The following is a 25,414-nucleotide window of genomic DNA, read 5'->3' on the forward strand; positions in this document are numbered from 1 at the left end:
ACATCGTTAAGATGTAGAATTATTACTACCACAACCACATTATTTCTACAACTATTACTACTATTCTTTGGGTGACTCAGTGGTCACGTGATCGTGCTGAGGGTGTGAGGGTGACCAATAAATGATGGGTAAGTAAGATGTTACACTGATGAAGAGCGTCACCATGGGGATAACATATAATTATTACCTTGCAGATATGGATCTCCCTGACGACACCACCAACCAGACACTTTATTAAATGTCTTCCCTTATACTGTACCACACCACCACCTAGCTCTCTCTCTCACACACACTCACACGCACACACACCGGGGGGAGGGGGTGCGTGGGCGTGCTAAGGAAAAAAAAAAGTCAAACAGCAGGAACAACAACATTTGGATCCAAACAAGAATAATTTTGTTTACTGAGGAGTGTACTGGGAGGAAACACTGACATGCGGTGAACACAAGTACTTCATAACGTATGGTAAGTTTTGTCAGGAAACAGGACAAGTGTTTCCTGATGCGAGTCTTAGTCCCATAATGACCCGCAGCTGGAGCTTTTGGTCATACTTCAACTTATATTTTCTGATAGTGTGTTACATGTGGGACTCTCCTTGTCTTCACCACTAGAAGCACCCTTCAAATGGGGATGCCTTGATGCAAATGAAGAGTTTTTAATCCAAGGAATTGGAGCTATCATCTCCTTGGATCAAACCTGCTTACCTCTCATTCCCCGGGTGATCTATAACTTTCGAGTTTATCACCTCCTCATGAATATGCTATATCTGATGCATCTGTGACCCATTTTGAGAGTTTTCTTACTCCTTCAGCGCGTCCTTGGGCCAAGTTTGTCTGATGCTTGTCTGGTCAACCTGGCTGTTGTTGCTGGAGGCCCACTGGAAGCGAAGGCGTTTGGGTTAACATTTTTTATATCTTTTATAGTTATATTTACAGGCCAAGAGCTATCACCCTACTTCAGCTCATTTCAAAGCCCAGGTCCATCTAAGGTATACTACCCCCTCCCCCCCCCAAGATACGACCAATGACAGTCGACTGACACCCAGATACCTATTTACTGCAGCAGGTGTAAGGAAACATACCCAACGCTTCCACCAGTACTGGGGATCGAACAGCAGACCCCTAAGTAAGTGAGCTGAGGGTACCACTATCATCATAATAACAGTAGGCTGCTAACAGCAGTAGCTTGGTTGTACAAACAAGAGAGAAGAATGGCTTCAGGCTGGTCACAGGCACACCACATGTATTGTTGACCTGTATTCCATTGGGTAATATTAAGTTTTTTCTAACTTGAGTGTATCTAGTTGTTGACAACTTGTACATACACTATACAAATAGCTCATAGGAGAAACTTATGACGACGTTTCGGTCTGACTTGAACCATTAACAAGTCACACACAGTAACTTGTTAATGGTCCAAGTCTGACTGAAGTGTTGTCATAAGTTTCATTCTATGTGCGGGTTATTTGTGTATTGTTCCAGTCACGGTATTGTGCCTATTTTGTTCTTCAACTTGTACATTCTAGTAACTTACCTAAGTTGGAACTAGATGGGACGGAGAGGGATGGTTATTTAAAGGGATACCAAAAGAACGTTTCTGGGGGTCAGCAACCCCTGCGCCCCGGTCCCAGACCAGATCCGCCGGTGAAAGCAAGTGCAAAATAAACCCAGTGAAAAGCAAGGGGGCCATAGGTACAATAAGAGAACACTGTATCAGCATCCGTGGTCTCAGACTATTCAACGCCTTACCAGAAGATATCGGAACAAGATATGAGACAAGTGTAGAAGTTTTCAAGAGGAAACTGGACAAGGATCTTCCTCGGGTGCCAGATTAATCAGGCTGTGATGGATATGTGGGTCGGTGGGACGCCAGCAGCAACAGCCTGGTTGACCTGGCAAGCACTAGACAAGCCTGGCCCTAGATCGGGTTCCAAGCTGGCTGCAAGCAGTTCAACGTACGAACCACAGCCAGGCTGGTCAAGCACTGATTTGAGGGAGACAAAAAAGCAGATGGGGAGACAAATTGTGATTTAGGGAAAGATCACAAGAAGAAAAGAAAGCAAGAGTGAAAGAGAGAGAGAGAGAGAGAGAGAGAGAGAGAGAGAGAGAGAGAGAGAGAGAGAGAGAGAGAGAATGAATGATATGGGGTGTGAGAATGAAAGCGTTTCTCGTTAATTACTGACTTTTCTTACATTGAGTGGACTTAGGCTCGATGAAAGTGTCTGGAAGGGAGGGAGTGATAGGGGTGTGTACTCACCTAGTTGTACTCACCTAGTTGAGGTTGCAGGGGTCGAGTCCAAGCTCCTGGCCCCGCCTCTTCACTGGTCGCTACTAGGTCACTCCCCCTGAACCGTGAGCTTTGTCATACCTCTGCTTAAAGCTAAGTATGGATCCTGCCTCCACTACATCGCTTCCCAAACTATTCCACTTCCTGACTACTCTGTGGCTGAAGAAATGCTTCCTAACATCCCTGTGATTCATCTGTGTCTTCAACTTCCAGCTGTGTCCCCTTGTTGCTGTGTCCCATCTCTGGAACATCCTGTCTTTGTTCACCTTATCAATTCCTCTCAGTATTTTGTATGTTGTTATCATGTCCCCCCTATCTCTCCTGTCCTCCAGTGTCGTCAGGTTGATTTCCCTTAACCTCTCCTCATAGGACATACCTCTTAGCTCTGGAACTAGTCTTGTTGCAAACCTTTGCACTTTCTCTAGTTTCTTTACGTGCTTGGCTAGGTTTGGGTTCCAAACTGGTGCCGCATATTCCAATATGGGCCTAACGTACACGGTGTACAGGGTCTTGAACGATTCCTTATTAAGATGTCGGAATGCTGTTCTGAGGTTTGCTAGGCGCCCATATGCTGCAGCAGTTATTTGGTTGATGTGCGCTTCAGATGTGCCTGGTGTTATACTCACCCCAAGATCTCTTTCCTTGAGTGAGGTTTGTAGTCTCTGGCCCCCTAGACTGTACTCCGTCTGCGGTCTTCTTTGCCCATCCCCAATCTTCATGACTTTACACTTGGTGGGGTTGAACTCCAGGAGCCAATTGCTGGACCAGGTCTGCAGCCTGTCCAGATTCCTTTGTAGTTCTGCCTGGTCTTCGATCGAATGAATTCTTCTCATCAACTTCACGTCATCTGCAAACAGGGACACTTCGGAGTCTATTCCTTCTGTCATGTCGTTGTGTGGGTGGGTCAGTGTGTGGAGAGGGTGGGTGGGAGGAGAGTAACAAGTATCATCATACGAGCTGAAGACACAATCAATGGTAGTCACATAATATTCACTTTGGTACATCGCTGCAGCTTTCATCACACTATACGTTTGACAATGAGAATTCCCTGCCATTGTTCAGTAAATAGATCGACACCATTCCTGGCACTTGTAGTGTTGTGTGTTGTAGTGTTGTGTGTTGTAGTGTTGTGTGTTGTAGTGTTGTGTGATGTGTTGTAGTATTGTGTGATGTAATGTCGTGTGTTATGTTGTATGATACACAGTAGCGGTGTACTCTGTGTAGTCTATATCTACTGTTGGAGTACTTCCTGTAGTGTACAGCCACTATTAGTGTATGTATTGTTGGTACACTTCCTGTAGTGTACAACCACTATTAGTGTATGTATTGTTGATACACTTCCTGTAGTGTACAACCACTATTAGTGTATGTATTGTTGATACACTTCCTGTAGTGTACAACCACTATTAGTGTATGTATTGTTGATACACTTCCTGTAGTGTACAACCACTATTAGTGTATGTATTGTTGGTACACTTCCTGTAGTGTACAACCACTATTAGTGTATGTATTGTTGATACACTTCCTGTAGTGTACAGCCACTATTAGTGTATGTATTGTTGGTACACTTCCTGTAGTGTACAACCACTATTAGTGTATGTATTGTTGGTACACTTCCTGTAGTGTACAACCACTATTAGTGTATGTATTGTTGGTACACTTTGCTTACATACTGTAGTCAATCAACTTCTGAAGATTCAGTCATTATTGTTCTTGCTGTAGGCAGATCCTGAGGGTAGTTTTAAGCAACTTGTCAACCTCTTTCATTTCGTTTCACTGGGCAGCACTGAGCTCCTGTCCATTCGTATGTCAGGTGACTGTGTACAGATACTGGTGATGTACATTGTGTAGCGTACACTAGCAGTGTATTTTACGTTTTGTACAATCACCTGTGGTGTACTTTGTGGTGACATCAGCCTCCGGTGTAGGCATTATCACTCCGAAATGAAGGAAAAGTTGAATTGAAAATATTGCTTACTCTTGATCGTTCTCTGTCTGTCTCTCTGTCTGTCTGTCTCTTTCTCTCTCTGTATCTTTGTCTCTCCTTTCATCCCTTCCTATCCTTGCGCCTCTCTTTCCTTTCCTGTTCGGTGTCATCCCTCCAATCTTTTTTTCCTCTCTGCCAAGTTAGACGTGTCCTCTACCCTGCTTTCCTATGCTGCTTTTCATCCCGGAGGTAGTAATTACCTGGAGGTAAAAGATAATGGATGGGAGTGGAAGAAAGAGGGCGATGAGAGACACCTGGTGACAGGAGCAAGAGTTACAGCTCCCTCGACCCAGGGAGAGGAGAACCGAGAGAAAAGAGGTGGAGGAGACGAGGTAGGAGTGATGTGGTGGGGAAAGGAGGCAGAGGAAGAAAAGAAAGAGTTGAGAAGAAATGGAGTACGGTTGAAGACATTGCAGTGATGGTCCTGGAGAAAGTCTTACAGAACCCAGCATTCTGTAGTGATGGTCCTGGAGAGTCTTACAGAACCCAGCATTCTGTAGTGATGGTCCTGGAGAAAGTCTTACAGAACCCAGCATTCTGTAGTGATGGTCCTGGAGAGTCTTACAGAACCCAGCATTCTGTAGTGATGGTCCTGGAGAAAGTCTTACAGAACCCAGCATTCTGTAGTGATGGTCCTGGAGAAAGTCTTACAGAGCCCAGCATTCTGTAGTGACGGTCCTGGAGAAAGTCATACAGAACCCAGCATTCTGTAGTGATGGTCCTGGAGAAAGTCATACAGAACCCAGCATTCTGTAGTGATGATCCTGGAGCAAGTCTTAATGAACCGAGCACTACACAGGGCTGGTCCTGGAGAAACTTTTACTGAACCCAGCACTCTACAGGGCTGGTCCTGAAGAAAGTCTTACTGAACCCAGCACTCTACAGGGCTGGTCCTGAAGAAAGTCTTACAGAACCCAACACTACAGTGCTGGTCCTGGAGAAAGCAATATAACCTTATAATATGAGGTGCGACCAGCCGAGCGTGTGTTCTCGATATCCCGGGCCACTGGTTACGTGGCGGGGAGCAGGGATAAGAGAGGAGAGTAAGAGAGGTGGGGAGAGTGAGAGAGAGGTGGGGAGACTAGATGAGTCGAGGAGAGGTCAAAAACTGGGAAACGGGAAGGGTGAAGAGTGGGTGAGGGGAGGTGGGGAGTGAGTGGTATGTAAATGGGGAGAGGCTGGTAATGAGAGAGAGAGAGAGAGAGAGAGAGAGAGAGAGAGAGAGAGAGAGAGAGAGAGAGAGAGAGAGGTGAGGTAGGGAAATGAGGGGTGAATTGAGGTTTGGACAGGCAAGGCAGAAGTAGGGTAGGAGAGAGATACGAGGCAGAGGATGGGTGAAGCGTGGGAGAACGGAGAGAAGGAAGTAGGATGGGGGATTTGGGAGCGGTTGAGAGGTCGAGTGGGGAGGAGGGGGGCAGGGAGGAAGAGTGGGGAGAGGAGGCTCAAGAAATGACAATTTAAAGCACTTTTCTATGAAGACATAAGGAGGGTGAATCCTCGCATTATTGGCTGACTTAAAGATGATGATATGGAGGCAGAGAGCTGTATACTTGTTAAGTTGTACTAGTCTAGTGCTGCTGCCTGCAGGCGTCCATTCTCACCTCCAGCATCCCACCTCTCACTGTATATCAACACTTTCACTACTTACTGCCTCTTACGCCCTACTTATTGTGTACCCTTGATGGTCCCGGGAATCATTGCCCCCGCTGCCCGGTCACACGACAGGCCTCCTGGTTGATGACCTTGGCCGTCAGGCAGTCGACGTAAACACTACAGCCTGGGTGATCAAAAGCTGTATTGAGCATCTTATTAAGTTTGCTCTTGAAGGCGTGGCTCTGTTAGCAAGTGCTCTTGTGAAACAACGGAAGGGATTGAAAGTCTTGGAGTCTTGACCCACATGGAGCCACCTCTTAGTGTACTTATCACGGCCATGATTTTCACTGGGGGTATTCTGTACTGTCTGCAGCGATTCTCGCTCTCTTAAGGAATAATTTCACTGTGGATATATGGAACTTGACTCTCTACCCTCTGTATTCCAATATGAAGAGTATAAGTACCATGAAGAGCATCATCATTGGTTAACATCTCTTGTTCCTCCAAGAAATGTCTTGATATTGTATGTGCATGGTAACGCGTACATAGCCACATACTACCACGCGCACACAGGCTAGGAACCTGACGTGAGGGCAGACAACCATGATACTACATAACCTTCAGGGAAATTGAATTCCTTTACCTTGAATCTCTTGGGCTCTGCCTCCTTTACAATCCTCTGGCAAGAAGAGGGATTCCAGCCTCTTCAGGAGGATCTAACCCACAGAAGCCATCTCCAAGTTGGTTACAGAAGGATTCTGAACTCACCAGAGGATACAACCCTCCATGCTACTTCATATGCTGCTATATTACGAACTCTGATCTTTCAAGGAGAATTCAACCCTCCAAGGCACCTCCCGTTGATTAGGGGAGGATTAAGGTCTTTTGAAGTGGATTCAACATTTCCTGTATGTTCCTCCGTTAGTTAGTGAAGGATTTCGACTCCTTTAAGAGGATCTAAGAGGATTAAACACTCTCCCAACGTACGTCTATCACCACCCAAAAATTTATTCCAATTATCTTTTGCGATGTCTTCATCACTTCTTAATCTTCAGTTAATCGCTTCATAATGGCCGCTCAAGAAGCTTTCTTTCTTAGAAACTTGCTTGGTGTAGCCACCAACACAAGCTAATTATCAGAAGCTAGAGTTGAAGACAGAATTGTCTTGTGGTGTCTAGAAGATGGGAAAGATGAGCGTGTGTAGCTGCATGTTTCCCTACTGTCTTGTGGTGTCAACATAAAGACAAGAAAGTTGAGCATGTGTAGCTACGTATTGACCTACTGTCCTGTGGTGTCAAACAGGGTCACCGCAGAGGTCACCATGGTAAGCTCTGAGTGGGGTGCCTTGATACTGGTTAAGGGCTCTTCATCTAATGAATTTTCGCTTCCCTATGAATAGAATAAAGAATAAAAAGGCACAATACCGTGACTAGAACAATACACAAATAACCCTTGCATAAGAGAATGAAACTCATAAATTTCACTCTCTTATGTGCGGGTTACTTGTGAATAGCATAACATACTCTGACACCACGGTGGCAAGCAGTTGCTGAAATAAAAAAAGTTGACTTTAGCGGCCGTCATTTCTTCTCAGCCAAGAAATGATGAGATTTAGAAAAGGCTAAGTGACGGAACACATCCAAGGCCGAAGTACTGATTATCTCAGAATTACCTCTTCGCTTCTTCCATGGTCTCCAGCATTTATTCTCTGTATTGGACTGAAAGAAGCCACTGGTTGGCGAAATGTATCATCAGTAAAGATACCTCAGGTGTTGCACATGACTTATTCATAGGCCATTCTGTTGCCACAAATCAGGTTTCACTCAATACCCGGCCACACTCAGGATTTAGGGCAAAGATTCATTTATATGCTGAATGATACAACCAGCTGCATGATAGAATCAGCTGGATGATAGAAGTAGCTGTATGATAGAGCCAGCTGGATGGCAGGACCAACTATATGAAAGAACCACCTGACTGATAGAACCAGATGGCCTGAACAACCAGGTTATTGGTTCAAGCTTCACGGATTTCTACGTATGCACCAGAGTCCGGTTGTGAATCAGTCGTCCTTGTAGATCTCAGTAGAGGGCTTCCATTTTTTTAAAGTCGTGTGAAGAACTCTTGTTGCTGCTTGTTCTATTTAGTTCTTCCTCCCTTCACCTTGTTATCCCTCTCTCCTTCTTACCTCTCAATCTCACCTCCTCTCTCACTTTTTTCCAGTCTCTCGTGTTATCTCTTTCTCACCCCATATTTGTGTTTTGCCTTCCCCCTCTTACCTTGGCTTCCTCTTCCTTTCCCCTCAACTCTTCCTTCCTCTCCCATAACCTCCCACCCTCGGAGAAAACGAGTTTTTGTGGAGTGTGAGCAGGCTGTGAAATTGACTTCCATCTTCCTTTCTCATATTATGCCTGTGTCATAGTGGGGGCACAAGGTGTGTGTGTGTGTGTGTGTGTGTGTGTGTGTGTGTGTGTGTGTGTGTGTACTCACCTAGTTGAGGTTGCGGGGGTCGAGTCCGAGCTCCTGGCCCCGCCTCTTCACTGATCGCTACTAGGTCACTCTCCCTGAGCCGTGAGCTTTATCATACCTCTGCTTAAAGCTATGTATGGATCCTGCCTCCACTACATCGCTTCCCAAACTATTCCACTTACTGACTACTCTGTGGCTGAAGAAATACTTCCTAACATCCCTGTGATTCATCTGTGTCTTCAGCTTCCAACTGTGTCCCCTTGTTACTGTGTCCAATCTCTGGAACATCCTGTCTTTGTCCACCTTGTCAATTCCTCTCAGTATTTTGTATGTCGTTATCATGTCCCCCCTATCTCTCCTGTCCTCCAGTGTCGTCAGGTTGATTTCCCTTAACCTCTCCTCGTAGGACATACCTCTTAGCTCTGGGACTAGTCTTGTTGCAAACCTTTGCACTTTCTCTAGTTTCTTTACGTGCTTGGCTAGGTGTGGGTTCCAAACTGGTGCCGCATACTCCAATATGGGCCTAACGTATACGGTGTACAGGGTCCTGAACGATTCCTTATTAAGATGTCGGAATGCTGTTCTGAGGTTTGCTAGGCGCCCATATGCTGCAGCAGTTATTTGGTTGATGTGCGCTTCAGGAGATGTGCCTGGTGTTATACTCACCCCAAGATCTTTTTCCTTGAGTGAGGTTTGTAGTCTCTGACCCCCTAGACTGTACTCCGTCTGCGGCCTTCTTTGCCCTTCCCCAATCTTCATGACTTTGCACTTGGTGGGATTGAACTCCAGGAGCCAATTGCTGGACCAGGTCTGCAGCCTGTCCAGATCCCTTTGTAGTTCTGCCTGGTCTTCGATCGAGTGTATTCTTCTCATCAACTTCACGTCATCTGCAAACAGGGACACCTCAGAGTCTATTCCTTCCGTCATGTCGTTCACAAATACCAGAAACAGCACTGGTCCTAGGACTGACCCCTGCGGGACCCCGCTGGTCACAGGTGCCCACTCTGACACCTCGCCACGTACCATGACTCGCTGCTGTCTTCCTGACAAGTATTCCCTGATCCATTGTAGTGCCTTCCCTGTTATCCCTGCTTGGTCCTCCAGTTTTTGCACCAATCTCTTGTGTGGAACTGTGTCAAACGCCTTCTTGCAGTCCAAGAAAATGCAATCCACCCACCCCTCTCTCGTCTTACTGCTGTCACCATGTCATAGAACTCCAGTAGGTTTGTGACACAGGATTTCCCGTCCCTGAAACCATGTGTGTGTGTGTGTGTGTGTGTGTGCATGCGTGCGCGCGCTCAGTTACACTCACCCAGCTGTTTGCCTCCTAGATTACTTTCACCGGTATCACTGATTTCTGGCCTCTTCGACCTTGTCATATCTGCCCTTGAAGCTGTGTGTTGCATTTGCCTCTACCATTCCCTCGTCTAAGTCATTCTACTTTACAATCATCCTGAGAATCAAGAAAAATATTTTCTTACAACCCTATGGTTCATCTGCGTCTTGAGACTCCATCTGTCTCTCACTGATCCTGGTTCCCTTAATTCAAACAGTCCGCCCTCATTAGCCCTATCAATTTCTCTTAAGAATTTTTATGTCATAACCAATTTGTCTCTTCTTGTTAGGTTGAAGGACGCATGTTCAACTAATGCATCATTTTATTGTGGCAACGTTTCACTCTCTAGGAGCTTTGTTAAGCCGTTAACAAGGACAGAGAGGGTATATATAGGTATTAGAGTGAGATGTAAAAAGAATATAATCGTTGTCCATGTCTCTGAGAAGGTCGTCAGGTTACTTCAATCTCTCCTCATTGTGTATTTCTCTGTTCTTGTACTAGTCTAGTTGCAAACCTTTGGACGTTTTGGAAGCACACAGTTCCTGATAAGTAAGACACACGTGCAACAGTTAGTTAACTTTATTCGCCTACACAGTAAACTTTTTCAGTCGAGTACAGAAGAGGCAGCAGAAGCAGTAGAGATGTAAAGATTTAATCGGTCCACCACCCTTGAAGACGAAGTTTGAAATGGTCAGTCCCTCAGCCTGGAGAAGAGTATTGTTCCACAGTCTGGAACAACGTTCCAAACTGTGGACTGATGACATCATCTTTACATCTCCTCTGTACTCGACTGAAAAAGCCTACTGTGTAGACCAGTGGTTCCCAAACTGGGGGTAAATTACCCCCTGGGGGTAATTTAACCATTTTTGGGGGGTAATGGAGGGGTGACAGAAAAAAAGTTATGAATTCTGAAAATCAAGAAAACAATGCGGTACCCGGTATGAGGATTATTGTTAACTTTGTCTTAGTATATAAAGTTGTAAAGTAAACCTATTATAAGTAAGTAATAAAGTTAAACCAAATAACAATAAACATCAAAAACTAATATACAGTATTAGAAAAGAAGAAATATATAGCTAAGTGTGTGGAAACCCAAAAGTATTTTGACAAGTATGCTTCAGGACAAAAGTCACTCAGTAGCCCAGATCGACCTGTCCAGTACGCGTCACTCACTTCCTGAGGCTGCCTCTATTTCACACTGTCAGTTTATCTGTGAGCATCAGCCGAGGTAGACATAAGCTGGTATGTATGTGTACTTCCCTGTGCAGTATATAGTTAGTATTTACCCACTGTTACTGTGAATTTGTAGCTATTATTAATTTTATATATAATGTATGTGTGGTTCTTACGTTTTCAATGGTTTTGCTAGGATTAGCAGAGTATGCGAGGCTGTATACGTTCACGTTTAGCCATATATATCAATAATAACAACATTTTGTGAAAGGGGTAACATGCTTTATGTGGCATGTTAAATTGGGTAACAAGCTGAAAAAGTTTGGGAACCACTGGTGTAGACGAAACGTTTCTGAATAAGGTTACGTAACTATTGCACACGTGTCTTATCAAGTTGTCGGTATTCAACAACTTACCAGAAGATATCAAAAACACTGCTGGAACAAGTGTAGAAATCTTCAACAGAAAACTGGACAAGTATCTTCACCAGATGCTAGATCAACCAGGCTGTGATGGATATGTGGGGCAGTGGGCCACCAGCAGCAACAGCTTCTTTGGCCAGGCTAGCACCAGACGAACCTGGTCCATGGCCGGGCTCCGGAAGTTGACTCTCGAAACTCATCAAAGGCATTTCAAAGGTATATTGAACGAACTGCTCGGTCAAGGTTGAAGGAGGGTTAGTCTTGCTTGAAGTCCATGAGGGACAGGTGATGAAAAATATAAATAAAACCAAACCGAAACGTTTTGACATTTTGTCTTTGTCATTTACAAACACTCGTGAACGAAGCTCAGTGAATCCATGTGAATCTTGTCTAGGCACAGAAACGTATGCGATATTTTACTAAAGAAAATAAGCAGAATTTGTTTAGAGTAACATTTTAAAAAAGAAGCTCCAGTAACACACACAAAAATTACCATGAATATAGAGAAACACAAAGAACGTGTATCGAACGTACATCCACTGTGAAGGGCGCGAGTCATCACTCAATGCTGGGACAATAGCAGGACTCCTCCTCCTCCTCCTCGACCTAACATCTGGATACATTGTGGGTTTTTCTTGTTCAACCCTGATTTCTTTCTTTCGCCTCCTTTCTTCTTTCACAACACCTTGCCGATAAACCTTCTAGACCTTGGGCTATTATCGGAGGAGAAATTAAGGTGGTGGAAGGCGTCAATAGCTATTTATCAAGAGGTGAGTTGTGTTGTGCGCGCCCTGGCCTTCATTTGTTTAATGGATCTGTAACAAAACACATCACCTGGGTACGCGCCAACCGCTCCTCATTATTCTTGCTTTCTTTGACAATTTGATTCATTCTTTGTGTGTTGCCATTGGTATTTTAAATTTTTTCGTGGTTATGTCTCAGTTATATCTATTTTATTGTTGGCTTTTAAAACTGTTACGTTAAGTATTTTCCATACGTATAAATTTATATTTTTTTTCCATATTGGTCTAAAGATGATAAATTGAGAATCCACCCATGCATTTTTAATTTGCAGAACGCACGTATACGTGTGCGTGTGTGTATGTGTGTGAGTGATTATTATTATTTAAGTTTGGTGGCAGCGAGTTCCAGCAGGTATCTGTGAAAACAATCAAAACAATTAACTAGGATTTAGTATGACTATTAAGGAGCTTTAGGCCTAAATAAATTTGGGCGAGTCAAGCCTGCTTATTACTGGCTAATTTTCACAATTAAAACTGCCCCAACAGTCCTCTGGGACACGCTCAGTTTTGGTGTTTATTTACTATTCATTATGTTGCTATCGAAAAAAAATCACGAATTTTTGTGTGCGTCTAGGAATGATTTGTGACTCCCTGACATGTTAGGTAAATATTGCATGTAATAAGTATTTTATTGTTGTGAAAATTTGGTGGATGTGAGCTGCCGGATGACAGCAAATATGTGGCGAAGACATGATAGGGTTAATAATAAACTTAGCTGAAATTTATAATATTGAAACCAGGTCAAATTAAAATTTGCTTATCAAATACGGTTAAGTTGTAAAATATTGGAATTTAGTATAATTCCATATAATGAAGATTTGTTCAGTGTAGTTCAGGGTGTATTCAGAAATTAGAATGAAATTGTATTTTGTATCTTTTTGGTGAACTTAAATGAAAGACCTGAACTGAGATGTGCTCCTTCAATCCTGAAAAAAACAGAGTTACGCAGTTTTTTGTGAGAATTTTTTTTTATTTTGTCTGAAATATAAGCTAGCAACCTAGCCAAACCTTGCCAAAACTTACGAAATATGGAAATATAAAATAACTTAATTGACGTAACCTAAGAAATTGTATAATTTACTTATGTGATAGTGGTTGACAGACAGCAGGAGTATGTGAAATGTACACCATCAACCTTTATACCTTACCTTTGAAGGGCTTCGAGAGTTTTCTTATTCCCGCAGCCCGGCCCTTGGCCTGTGTCGAGTTATTCCTTACACAGCCAAGAGCCGCGATCACCGTCTGTAGTGTTACTACTCTTGGTAGCTTCTTCAGTGCATGTTTACCTTGGAACTCGCCAGCAGGAGCACGGGAAACAGCCACTGGAAGTGTTTACGGTGATTCTCCCGAAGACCCATATTTTCACGTCTCTGATGGTTCACAGAAATTGACATTATCTACCCTTCGACACAGCCACACATGGATAACTTGTAGCAGTAAGAGAAACAGAGCAAACTGCCATTTGAGAGCACTCGCTAGCTCAGCCACAAGTTAAACTAGTAGATAAGCTACAGTTATAAAACATTCAAAGTTCCTTAAGTATTTTGTACGTCGTGATGCTGTCATCACATCTTTGAGGTTGTTGAGTTCCGGAAGTTTTCCTCTGTCGTTCAGTCTCTCATTTCTGTTACCAACCTCGTTTCGAACATTTCCGCCTCTAGTTTCTTTACATAACTGATCAGTTGCGGATTCAGGGTGTGTGTGGGGGGGGGGGGAAGAATTATATATGTGGGGATGTGGATGGTTTTGGATAAGGTGGGTTAAAGTAAGAAAGAGGAAAGAGCCAACGAAGTGAAAGATTTAGAGAAAGGTAAAAGTAAAAAAAAAAGGTGGGAAACAAAGATGAAGACTGGCAGACAGACACAGATGTTGGTAACATTGCAGCCAGAGAGCCTCATCCTGGCCCGCAGATATCTCTTAGCTTGCACAGCTGCTGACCCCCACGTCTCTTCCCCTTACCATGTCTTACCCCGCGTCTCTCCCCCATACCCGTGTCTTCCCTCCTCACCTGGATATCACAGCATGGTGGCTGTCGTGTAGACTAGTGTCTGAGTTTGTTATAGATTACACCGCATGATAGATGAGATGGGTGACATACGTGGCAACCATTGGACGTATTTATCCGAGGTGACGTACGGTAGGTGGCAATGTGGCAGATGAAACGTGGATCCCCGTGTCTGGCAGCACACCGGCTTCAGGCTTTCTCTTGTGCCAAGAAGGGTGCGAGGCTGTAATAGGATTTGCTATTTTGGGAGTGCCAACATTTACTCAGGGACTCTTTCTCTTGTGTGAATTCTGGACCTTACCTGTTGGCTCTCCCTTTCTTGAGAGAGATAGAGAGATGGGAGGAGGGTAATGTAGAGTAGTAAGGGGGGAGGATCCCTACTACAGGAGGCTACTGTCTACCCTGTGTTAAGGAGTATTTTGTATGCCATGATTATAGCTGTGGATTTATGCTCTTTCCATCTAGCTCTTGTTCCACAGCTCTGGCATCAGTCTGGAGGCACAAAACTCAGCTGTTTCCAACTTCGTTTTGTGTTTTATTGGGTGCGGGCTCCACACTAGTGGTGCGTAGTCGAGTTGTGCAAGTGTACCTGCAGCAGAGCGTGTGTGTACTACTCTTAAACAGTATCATACTAGTGAAACTATATATAAAATTTTCCTCACCAAACAAATATTACTTTTCAACCACTGAGACTAGAGACTTCCTTGCATACACATACATTATCTTTATTGCCTCCACCTGGCTCCCTTTGTTCATAGTGCTCATATTTTAGACTGTCTATTACAGTCTTAAAGTGTAGAATAAACCCAGTTAAAAGCAAAAGTCCATGCGTGTCGTTAATAGGCGTCTAGAGAAGGGCACGAACTAATTTTTTTTGTCTTTTCTTTTGTCCAATTTCAATATTTTTACAGTGATTTAAGCAGCATTTGAAACCTACACACTGTGTTAGTAGTGATTTTTTGCCTTAAAAGTTAGACAGAAAAAAATAAATAGTGCAGAATTCTATAGGGCATAAAACTCCCCCTTATCTACAAAATTGGTAAGATGTACAATGTTGTAGTTGACATCAGATGAAAGATAAACGGCTAGATAATATTTGTACTAACGCCGTTTGAGCGAAAATGTCAATAGATTGCATAATAAAAACTGTTGAAGTTTATTATTTTTAAGGACTTATTTGGGAAAAAAAAATCAATAAAAACACAGCGGTAAAAAATATCGCAAATCCCCTGTACATGGTAGTAGAGCCATAATTACTCAGTAACGTGTGCTAAAATCATGACACTCCTAATAATATTTTTCGAAGAAAGAAAATAATGTCAATTTATTCCTGAGTTATACATACGTATATTGTTTTCTGTAAAAAACTATGGTCATGGCGCTCCAAATCTCAACTTGTTGCACCACTCAACTCATGTTGACAGCACACTGGCGACTGAGCCACTATCACTCCCCGCACTTCAATGGAATCCTCAGAGAAGTTGCAGTGTATTGTATTTAGAATGAAACAATCATAAAAATCGTAATTTTTGGAGGAAAAAAAATATTACAGGAATAAGAGTAATTATTTTCAAGAGGGTAGAGAACTCTTGAAACAGATCACAGGCATGTTTCTCTTCGTAGTGCTTTCCTCTTAATTCTGGGTTCAGTCTGATTGTAACCCTTGATGAGCTTTCAAGTATCTGCGCTTGCTTGATCAGGTTAGGGAGGCGAGGGATGGGGAAGGCTCCAAGCTGACGCCGCATACTCGATGATTGGCCTAACACACTCCCTGTATACAATCCTGAAAGATTATCTTCCTGAATGTTGAGGTGTGTGTGTGTGTGTGTGTGTGTGTGTGTGTGTGTGTGTGTGTGTGTGTGTGTGTGTGTATTCAACTATATGTGGTTGCAGGGATCGAGTCACAGTTCCTGGCCCCCTGGTGTGCGTGCGTGCATTCACGTACTCGCCTACATGATAAGTTTATAGCTGCTGACCTCTCTTAACTGTCAACTGGTTTTACTGACACCGAGTTTCCAGAAAAATATTCGATTCCTGTCCTTTGTTTTTTAACCGGAATTTGCATACTGTTATGAGTTACCAGAAACGGACAGCTTGAGGAGTTAAAGAAATGTTTTTCCAAATTATCACCTACATAGTTCAGTAACAATCAAAGTAAGAAAGATACATCATCGTTGGAAGTTTCAAGGTGATCATATAAGACATTCGCAAATTATCGCATGAACATCGATATTTAAATTTTCACAAATTCTTCAGTAATGTTAGCAATTTGGCACGAAAATCAGTTTTAGTAAAATTGACAAATTACACAAAGGCATTTACCAGTTATTGATCAGAATTAAATAATTCCAAGTTTATTAATTACATTAGAAATGTGAAAATTTGCATCTGCTAAACCTATGCTTAATGTGTCTCATGGTATAATTACCCAGAAAATGTTAGGTAAATGTAACGGCTTGACAGATCTCCTGGAGAGCGAAACGTTGCTACAATAAAATGCCACATTAGTTGCATCTATGTCCATTAACCTAACACAGTGTATATCATCCTGTCCATAAGATGTATCAGCAATATGAAAATTACAGTCGTTCGGGAGATACTCAAGTTTTTCACCGAAAATAATAATACACCATTTTAAGAATTAAATTGGTATATATCATCTAAATTCTAAAATAACAATACTAGCTTTTTTTTCTAAGTAGGATACACCAGTGCCGAAAGTTTAAAGCCGATCAGAAGAGGCTTTTTCAAGGTCTGTATGAAATTGAGCAAAGGGCGCCTACACATGGCAATAGTTAGACGAATCTCTTCCACAGTTACAATACTCCAGTGTTGAAAATTTGATGCCGATCGGGGATACGTAATACAAAAAAACAAGGAAGGCTTGATGTGCGCTAGTTTTGACTCTGGCAGTACTGAATAATTTTCCGGTGGATGTAGGAGTTTTATTTTGTGACATTGTCCATTTCATGTAAACAATTCAAGTTTGTGTTTCAGAAAGGTTGTATCGGATTCAGTTGCCCGGGATTACAAATTCTGTTTTTCTTGTTTCAGATTGTTAAAGGGATTATTGCTGAGCTGCCCACCATCACATCGCCAGCCGAGACTCAAGACCCACGCCCCACCACCAGGAACCACCACCACCACACCCACAAAACCAAACCGTGGGCATGTGCGAACACTTCCGCCCACCCACAGTTGCTGCTCTCAGCCCTCACCCAACGCTTAAATCTCACTATTACCACATTAAGTGAGTGACGAGTGTGAGAATATAGGTGTGAAGATGCGGGTGACAGTGCGAGGGGTGCTGGTGGGTGGCAGTGTGGGTGTGTTGCTCACCACAGTGTTGTTGTGGTCACAGTGCCGGTCACCTATGCCACACCTGCCCGTACACCAGGCAGCCCACGGCAGCAAGCAACAACAGCAGCAGCAGCAACAGCTTCACAGATCACCGCTGCAGACTAGCCATCACCCGGTACTCTGTCCTTCCTTTTTTTTTTATCTTAATAACGGCTACTTTCCGACCCTAGATTTACTAGAATGCAATTTGGAATTGAAAATTTAGCAAATGATCAATCACTCAGTCCATTTATTCTGCCTTTACAGTCATATATAAGGGTTTAAATGTTTTACTACTACTACTACTACTACTACTACTACTACTACTACTACTACTACTACTACTACTACTACTACTGCTACTACTACTACTACTACTACTACTACTACTAATAATAATAATAATAATGAGGGTTTCAATACTTTTCAGTCATGTTCAATAGTCAGTAAGTTACCACGCTTTCCGGCCAGGCTTAATGATGACTAGGTTTTCCAGTTTATAAACTTGTTTTCTTCTGCTCTGGCTGTGTCACTTCCCACTCTTTTCAACCATATCCAAAAAAATTTCGCTCCATTTTAATGGTATTTTCTTTTTTTTATTCTTTCCTCTATATTTGTTGGTTCCCGCTCTTTCCTGAAAGTTTGTCAGTTCCCGTGTTTTACTGATACACTTCTTACTTCCCGTGTTTTACTGATACACTTCTTACTTCCCGTGTTTTACTGATACACTTCTTACTTCCCGTGTTTTACTGATACACTTCTTACTTCCCGTGTTTTACTGATACACTTCTTACTTCCCGTGTTTTACTGATACACTTCTTACTTCCCGTGTTTTATTGATACACTTCTTACTTCCCGTGTTTTACTGATACACTTCTTACTTCCCGTGTTTTATTGATACACTTCTTACTTCCCGTGTTTTATTGATAAACTTCTTACTTCGTGTTTTACTGATACACTTCTTACTTCCCGTGTTTTATTGATACACTTCTTACTTCCCGTGTTTTATTGATACTCTTCTTACTTCCCGTGTTTTACTGATACACTTCTTACTTCCCGTGTTTTATTGATACACTTCTTACTTCCCGTGTTTTACTGATACACTTCTTACTTCCCGTGTTTTATTGATACACTTCTTACTTCCCGTGTTTTATTGATACACTTCTTACTTCCCGTGTTTTACTGATACACTTCTTACTTCCCGTGTTTTACCGATACACTTCTTCCCGTGTTTTACCGATACACTTCTTACTTCCCGTGTTTTACTGACACACTTCTTACTTCCCGTGTTTTACCGATACACTTCTTCCCGTGTTTTACCGATACACTTCTTACTTCCCCTGTTTTACTGACACACTTCTTACTTCCCGTGTTTTACCGATACACTTCTTACTTCCCTCTTCGTACTTTTTACCTCTACACTCTTTAGTTGCAACACACATCTGCAGTTGAGGAAGATATACTACTGCTAGGTCGTGACTGATTTGCTGCAGACTAATGCAGTGTTGTGTAAGCGAGCATAAGAATGATAAACAGTGTATGAAGCATGGTGAGGGTCGTGACTCACGTGAGGAAGGTGTGTGTCTTATACACAACCTGCTTTGTTTACCCATGTCCCAGTTTCTGCTGCCTGATACCACTGTTAGGTGGCGCTTCTGTCATCAGTGTGTGTGTGTGTGTGTGTGTGTGTGTGTGTGTGTGTGTGTGTGTGTGTGTGTATGTGTGTGTGTGTGTGTGTGTGTGTATGTGTGTGTGTGTGTGTGCAAATTCCTATTGATGCTTGTAATCCAATCTTTTTAAAGCTCTATTTTATATATATCAGAATCACAGTACAATTTTTCCAGGGCAGAAAATATCTACATGTGAGGTTAAAACCGTGGGAAATGTGCAGTATGTATGATTATGTAATGTAATATGCATGCTTATAGGAGTGGTATTCTGATGGAAATATTATATAACTTAATACTGTGATAAAGGCGCACTTACGTCCTATTTCTTTGTAAGACTGGAGGTGTGCTAGTTCATGCTTGACCAGTGGACAAGACCGGAGGTGTGCTAGTTCATGCTTGACCAGTGGACAAGACTGGAGGTGTGCTAGTTCATGCTTGACCAGTGGACAAGACTGGAGGTGTGCTAGTTCATGCTTGACCAGTGGACAAGACTGGAGGTGTGCTAGTTCATGCTTGACCAGTGGACAAGATGGAAGGTGTGCTAGTTCAAGCTTGACCAGTGGACAAGACTGGAGGTGTGCTAGTTCATGCTTGACCAGTGGACAAGACTGGAGGTGTGCTAGTTCATGCTTGATCAGTGGACAAGACTGGAGGTGTGCTAGTTCATGCTTGACCAGTGGACAAGACTGGAGGTGTGCTAGTTCATGCTTGACCAGTGGACAAGACTGGAGGTGTGCTAGTTCATGCTTGACCAGTGGACAAGACTGGAGGTGTGCTAGTTCATGCTTGACCAGTGGACAAGATGGAAGGTGTGCTAGTTCAAGCTTGACCAGTGGACAAGACTGGAGGTGTGCTAGTTCATGCTTGACCAGTGGACAAGACTGGAGGTGTGCTAGTTCATGCTTGACCAGTGGACAAGACTGGAGGTGTGCTAGTTCAAGCTTGACCAGTGGACAAGACTGGAGGTGTGCTAGTTCATGCTTGACCAGTGGACAAGACTGGAGGTGTGCTAGTTCATGCTTGACCAGTGGACAAGACTGGAGGTGTGCTAGTTCATGCTTGACCAGTGGACAAGATGGAAGGTGTGCTAGTTCAAGCTTGACCAGTGGACAAGACTGGAGGTGTGCTAGTTCATGCTTGACCAGTGGACAAGACTGGAGGTGTGCTAGTTCATGCTTGACCAGTGGACAAGACTGAAGGTGTGCTAGTTCATGCTTGATCAGTGGACAAGACTGAAGGTGTGCTAGTTCAAGCTTGACCAGTGGACAAGACTGGAGGTGTGCTAGTTCATGCTTGACCAGTGGACAAGACTGAAGGTGTGCTAGTTCAAGCTTGACCAGTGGACAAGACTGGAGGTGTGCTAGTTCATGCTTGACCAGTGGACAAGACTGGAGGTGTGCTAGTTCATGCTTGACCAGTGGACAAGACTGAAGGTGTGCTAGTTCATGCTTGACCAGTGGACAAGACTGAAGGTGTGCTAGTTCATGCTTGACCAGTGGACAAGACTGAAGGTGTGCTAGTTCATGCTTGACCAGTGGACAAGACTGGAGGTGTGCTAGTTCATGCTTGACCAGTGGACAAGAATGGAGGTGTGCTAGTTCATGCTTGACCAGTGGACAAAACTGGAGGTGTGCTAGTTCATGCTTGACCAGTGGACAAGACTGGAGGTGTGCTAGTTCATGCTTGACCAGTGGACAAGACTGGAGGTGTGCTAGTTCATGCTTGACCAGTGGACAAGACTGGAGGTGTGCTAGTTCATGCTTGACCAGTGGACAAGACTGGAGGTGTGCTAGTTCATGCTTGACCAGTGGACAAGACTGGAGGTGTGCTAGTTCATGCTTGACCAGTGGACAAGACTGGAGGTGTGCTAGTTCATGCTTGACCAGTGGACAAGACTGGAGGTGTGCTAGTTCATGCTTGACCAGTGGACAAGACTGGAGGTGTGCTAGTTCATGCTTGACCAGTGGACAAGACTGGAGGTGTGCAAGCTTGACCAGTGGACAAGACTCTAGTTCATGCTTGACCAGTGGACAAGACTGGAGGTGTGCTAGTTCAAGCTTGACCAGTGGACAAGACTGGAGGTGTGCTAGTTCGTGCTTGACCAGTGGACAAGACTGGAGGTGTGCTAGTTCAAGCTTGACCAGTGGACAAGACTGGAGGGGTGCTAGTTCAAGCTTGACCAGTGGACAAGACTGGAGGTGTGCTAGTTCATGCTTGACCAGTGGACAAGACTGGAGGTGTGCTAGTTCAAGCTTGACCAGTGGACAAGACTGGAGGTGTGCTAGTTCATGCTTGACCAGTGGACAAGACTGGAGGTGTGCTAGTTCATGCTTGACCAGTGGACAAGACTGGAGGTGTGCTAGTTCATGCTTGACCAGTGGACAAGACTGGAGGTGTGCTAGTTCAAACTTGACCAGTGGACAAGACTGGAGGTGTGCTAGTTCATGCTTGACCAGTGGACAAGACTGGAGGTGTGCTAGTTCAAGCTTGACCAGTGGACAAGACTGGAGGTGTGCTAGTTCATGCTTGACCAGTGGACAAGACTGGAGGTGTGCTAGTTCATGCTTGACCAGTGGACAAGACTGGAGGTGTGCTAGTTCATGCTTGACAAGTGGACAAGACTAGAGGTGTGCTAGTTCAAGCTTGACCAGTGGACAAGACTGGAGGTGTGCTAGTTCAAGCTTGACCAGTGGACAAGACTGGAGGTGTGCTAGTTCAAGCTTGACCAGTGGACAAGACTGGAGGTGTGCTAGTTCAAGCTTGACCAGTGGACAAGACAGGAGGTGTGCTAGTTCAAGCTTGACCAGTGGACAAGACTGGAGGTGTGCTAGTTCATGCTTGACCAGTGGACAAGACTGGAGGTGTGCTAGTTCAAGCTTGACCAGTGGACAATACTGGAGGTGTGCTAGTTCAAACTTGACCAGTGGACAAGACTGGAGGTGTGCTCTTTAGTCCAAGCTTGACCTACCTGGAGTCTACATGGAGGTTATTCCGGGGATCAACGCCCTCGCGGCCCGGTCCACGACCAGGCCTCCCGGTGGATAAGGGCCTGATCAACCAGGCTGTTACTGCTGGCCGCACGCAGTCCAACGTACGAACAACAGCCCGGCTGATCCGACACTTAATTTAGGTATCTGTCCAGCTCTCTGTTGAAGGCAGCCAGGGGTTTATTGGTAATTCCCCTAATGCTTGGTGGGAGGCTGTTGAACAGTCTTGGGCCCCGGACACTTATGGTGTTTTCTCTTAGTGTACCAATGGCGCCCTTACTTTTAATTGGGGGTATTTTGCATCGCCTGTCCAGTCTTTTACTTTCGTAGGGAGTGATTTCTGTGTGCAGATTCGGGACTATTCCTTCCAGGATTTTCCAAGTGTAGATTATGATATATATCTCTCTCCTGTGTTCCAACGAGTACAAGTCAAGTGCTTCCAAGCGTTCCCAGTAGTTAAGGTGCTTGACAGAACTTATACGTGCAGTAAAGATTCTCTGGACACTAAAGTCAGTTCCGGATCAGCCGGGCTGTGGCTCGTATGTTGGTTTGCGTGCAGCCAGCAGCAACAGCCTGGCTGATCAGGCTCTGATCCACCAGGAGGCCTGGTCTCAGACCGGGCCGCGGGGGCGTTGACCCCCGGAACTCTCTCCAGGTAAACTCCAGGTAAACTCTCTAGATCTGCAATTTCACCTGCTTTGAACGGAGATGTTAATGTACAGCAGTATTCCAGCCTAGAGAGAACAAGTGATTTGAAAAGGATCATCATTGGCTTGGCATCTCTCGTTTTGAATGTTCTCGTTATCCATCCTATCATTTTCTTTGCACTTGTTATCGTGGCACTGTTGTGATCCTTGAAAGTGAGATCCTCAGACATTACTACTCCCAGGTCCCTTACATTATTTTTCCGCTCTATTGTATGGCCAGAGTTTGTAGTATTCTCTGTTCTGGTTATTATCTCCTCCAGTTTTCCATAACGGAGTAGTTGGAATTTGTCCTCATTGAACATCATATTGTTTTCCGTTGCCCACTGGAAAACTTTGTTTATATCTTCTTGGAGGTTAACCGTGGACAAGACTGGAGGTGTGGTCTTTAGTCCAAGCTTGACCAATGGACAAGACTGGAGGTGTGGTCTCTTAGTGGCACCCCTGTTTTTCCATGACATTTGATGGAATAGTTAAGTGAGAGAGTGTTGCTCCTCCCGAACTGTGGTGTGTTGCAGCTGTTCGCTGCCTCACTGTGGTGTGTTGCAGCTGTTCCCTGCCCCACTGTGGTGTGCTGCAAGCGTTCGCTCTCACACTGTGGTGTGTTGCAGCTGTTCTCTGCCCCATTGTGGTGTCTTGCAAGTGTTTCCTGTCTCACTGTGGTGTGCTGCAAGCGTTCTCTGCTCCACTGTGGTGTGTTGCAAGTGTTCCCTGTCCCGCTGTGGTGTGTTGCAAGCGTTCCCTGCCCCACTGTGGTGTGTTACAAGTGTTCCCTGCCCCACTATGGTGTGTTGCAAGCGTTCCCTGCCCCACTGTGGTGTGTTGCAAGTGTTCCCTGCCCCACTGTGGTGTGTTGCAAGTGTTCCCTGCCCCACTGTGGTGTGTTGCAAGTGTTCCCTGCCCCACTGTGGTGTGTTGCAAGCATTCCCTGCCCCACTGTGGTGTGTTGCAAGTGTTCCCTGCCCCACTGTAGCGTGCAGAAGGAGCTGCTTCCTTCCCTGCTCTACGCTAGTGATGGCCATCTCTCCAGTGTATAATCTGGAAGGATTGCAGATGCAATTATTAACTGCGGCACCATAAAGAACTAGTAATTTGTCCTCTAAAATCTAGATTTCTGAGATGTTTCCTCGCGTGTGATGTCGTCACGACAGGCGGTTAAGTGTTGTGCTGGTGTTTGGGAAAGTGGGGCAGGGTTAGAGTAGAGGGAAGGAGCTAGTATGTCCTCAAGTAGGCAGTACACACACACACACACACACACACACACACACACACACACACACACACACACACACACACACACACACACACACACACATCACTGACAGGCTACTCAACATGTGCAAGAAAACTACTAAGGGATTTCTGCTAACCAGGTGAAAAGGAGTGACAATACACACAAAATCCTCGTTTAAAAGACTGTAATGAAAAAAGTCTAAGAGTAAAAAGAGCAGGAGAAACACGCAGGGAAAAAAATAAAACACTAGAGAGATTAATGACCAGAAGAGCTGCGAATGACTACGAAACAAGGAAAAAAGACATAATTCGTACATGAAGTAGTGAAGAGCAAAACAGAACAGTAGATGAGGTGCAAACTGTCAAGACGAATAATAGTAAGGGACCATCCTAGGTGATATAGGTGTTGTCATGATGAATATTCATACTTATATCTTTAAATCTTTCTTCTTTGTATTTATAATGGTGGTGTCTTAATCACTCTGGGAGATCTTGAATGTCTGTCCTCGAGTATATTCTGTTGTACACGTCATCTTACCTCCGCTAAGAGACAGGTCACCCAGACTGTGATGATTGTGTTAACAGCACAGCCTTGTTCCAGCATGCTGACATCGCGCTGGAACAAGGACCATTGGGACTCTAGAATCAACCATCTAGTTGAACAGGCAGTCAACAAGGAAGCTTGGATTCGGGTCGGGCCGTGAGGGTAGAAAAAATCCTTGAAACTGGTCGCAGGTATGGTCACGTATGAATGAAATTTAATCCTACGTACTTCTCATAGTAAACGGGGTAAAACTAACGAGGGAAATAACCAGAGGAACCAGGCTTCAAATATGATAATGCAAGTAGCTACTACAATTTAATCCTGATGAGAGCAAAGTATGTAGAATAGGAGAGAGTGAGAAGACAGTACACAGAAGCTTTCAGTTAGAAGATTTATAGGTTTATGAGGACGAGACTGACAGGAATGAGAACTAAGAAGGAAGGACAGTGAGAGGCAGGAGCTCCTCAATGAACCTAGAATAGAGGACGACCAGGGGAAATTATGATCATGAAATACATAATGATCGGGAAACTGTATAGAGTGGAGAGGGACAATCTATTTGAGACAGGATAAGAGACTAAAGACGCAGATTAGCCACAGGCACGTTAGCAAAAACTGCTCATTACTCTGTAATTTGTCTATGATTGTAATCATGTGATAACGTGTTTATTATTCATTACCTTTGAAACTTGTCATGATTGTGACCAGCTCTACCTGGAGCTCATTACCTTTGTAAATTCTCATGATTAATGTGTTTGATTCATTACCTTTACAATTATTCATGAGTGTGACCAGCTCTACCTGGAGCTCATTACCTTTGTAACTTGGTCATGATTATGACCAGATCTAGTTCATTACCTTTG

At 44.0% G+C, this 25,414-nt stretch overlaps 1 protein-coding gene across 9 annotated transcripts in view; it reads left to right on the top strand.

The window, feature by feature from the left end:
* Window positions 1-25,414, top strand: part of Hsepi (D-glucuronyl C5-epimerase) — a 607,106-nt gene that overhangs the window by 450,293 nt on the left and 131,399 nt on the right. For all 9 annotated transcript variants that reach the window (XM_070095437.1, XM_070095438.1, XM_070095439.1 and 6 more), the window contains one exon: window positions 17,129-17,549. In XM_070095437.1, coding sequence (XP_069951538.1) covers window positions 17,358-17,549 — 192 coding nt within the window. In that variant the 5' untranslated portion in view covers window positions 17,129-17,357. The remainder of the gene's footprint in view (window positions 1-17,128; window positions 17,550-25,414) is intronic.

The sequence above is a fragment of the Cherax quadricarinatus genome, chromosome 50, assembly GCF_038502225.1.
Source record: "Cherax quadricarinatus isolate ZL_2023a chromosome 50, ASM3850222v1, whole genome shotgun sequence".
NCBI classification, from domain to species: domain Eukaryota; kingdom Metazoa; phylum Arthropoda; class Malacostraca; order Decapoda; family Parastacidae; genus Cherax; species Cherax quadricarinatus.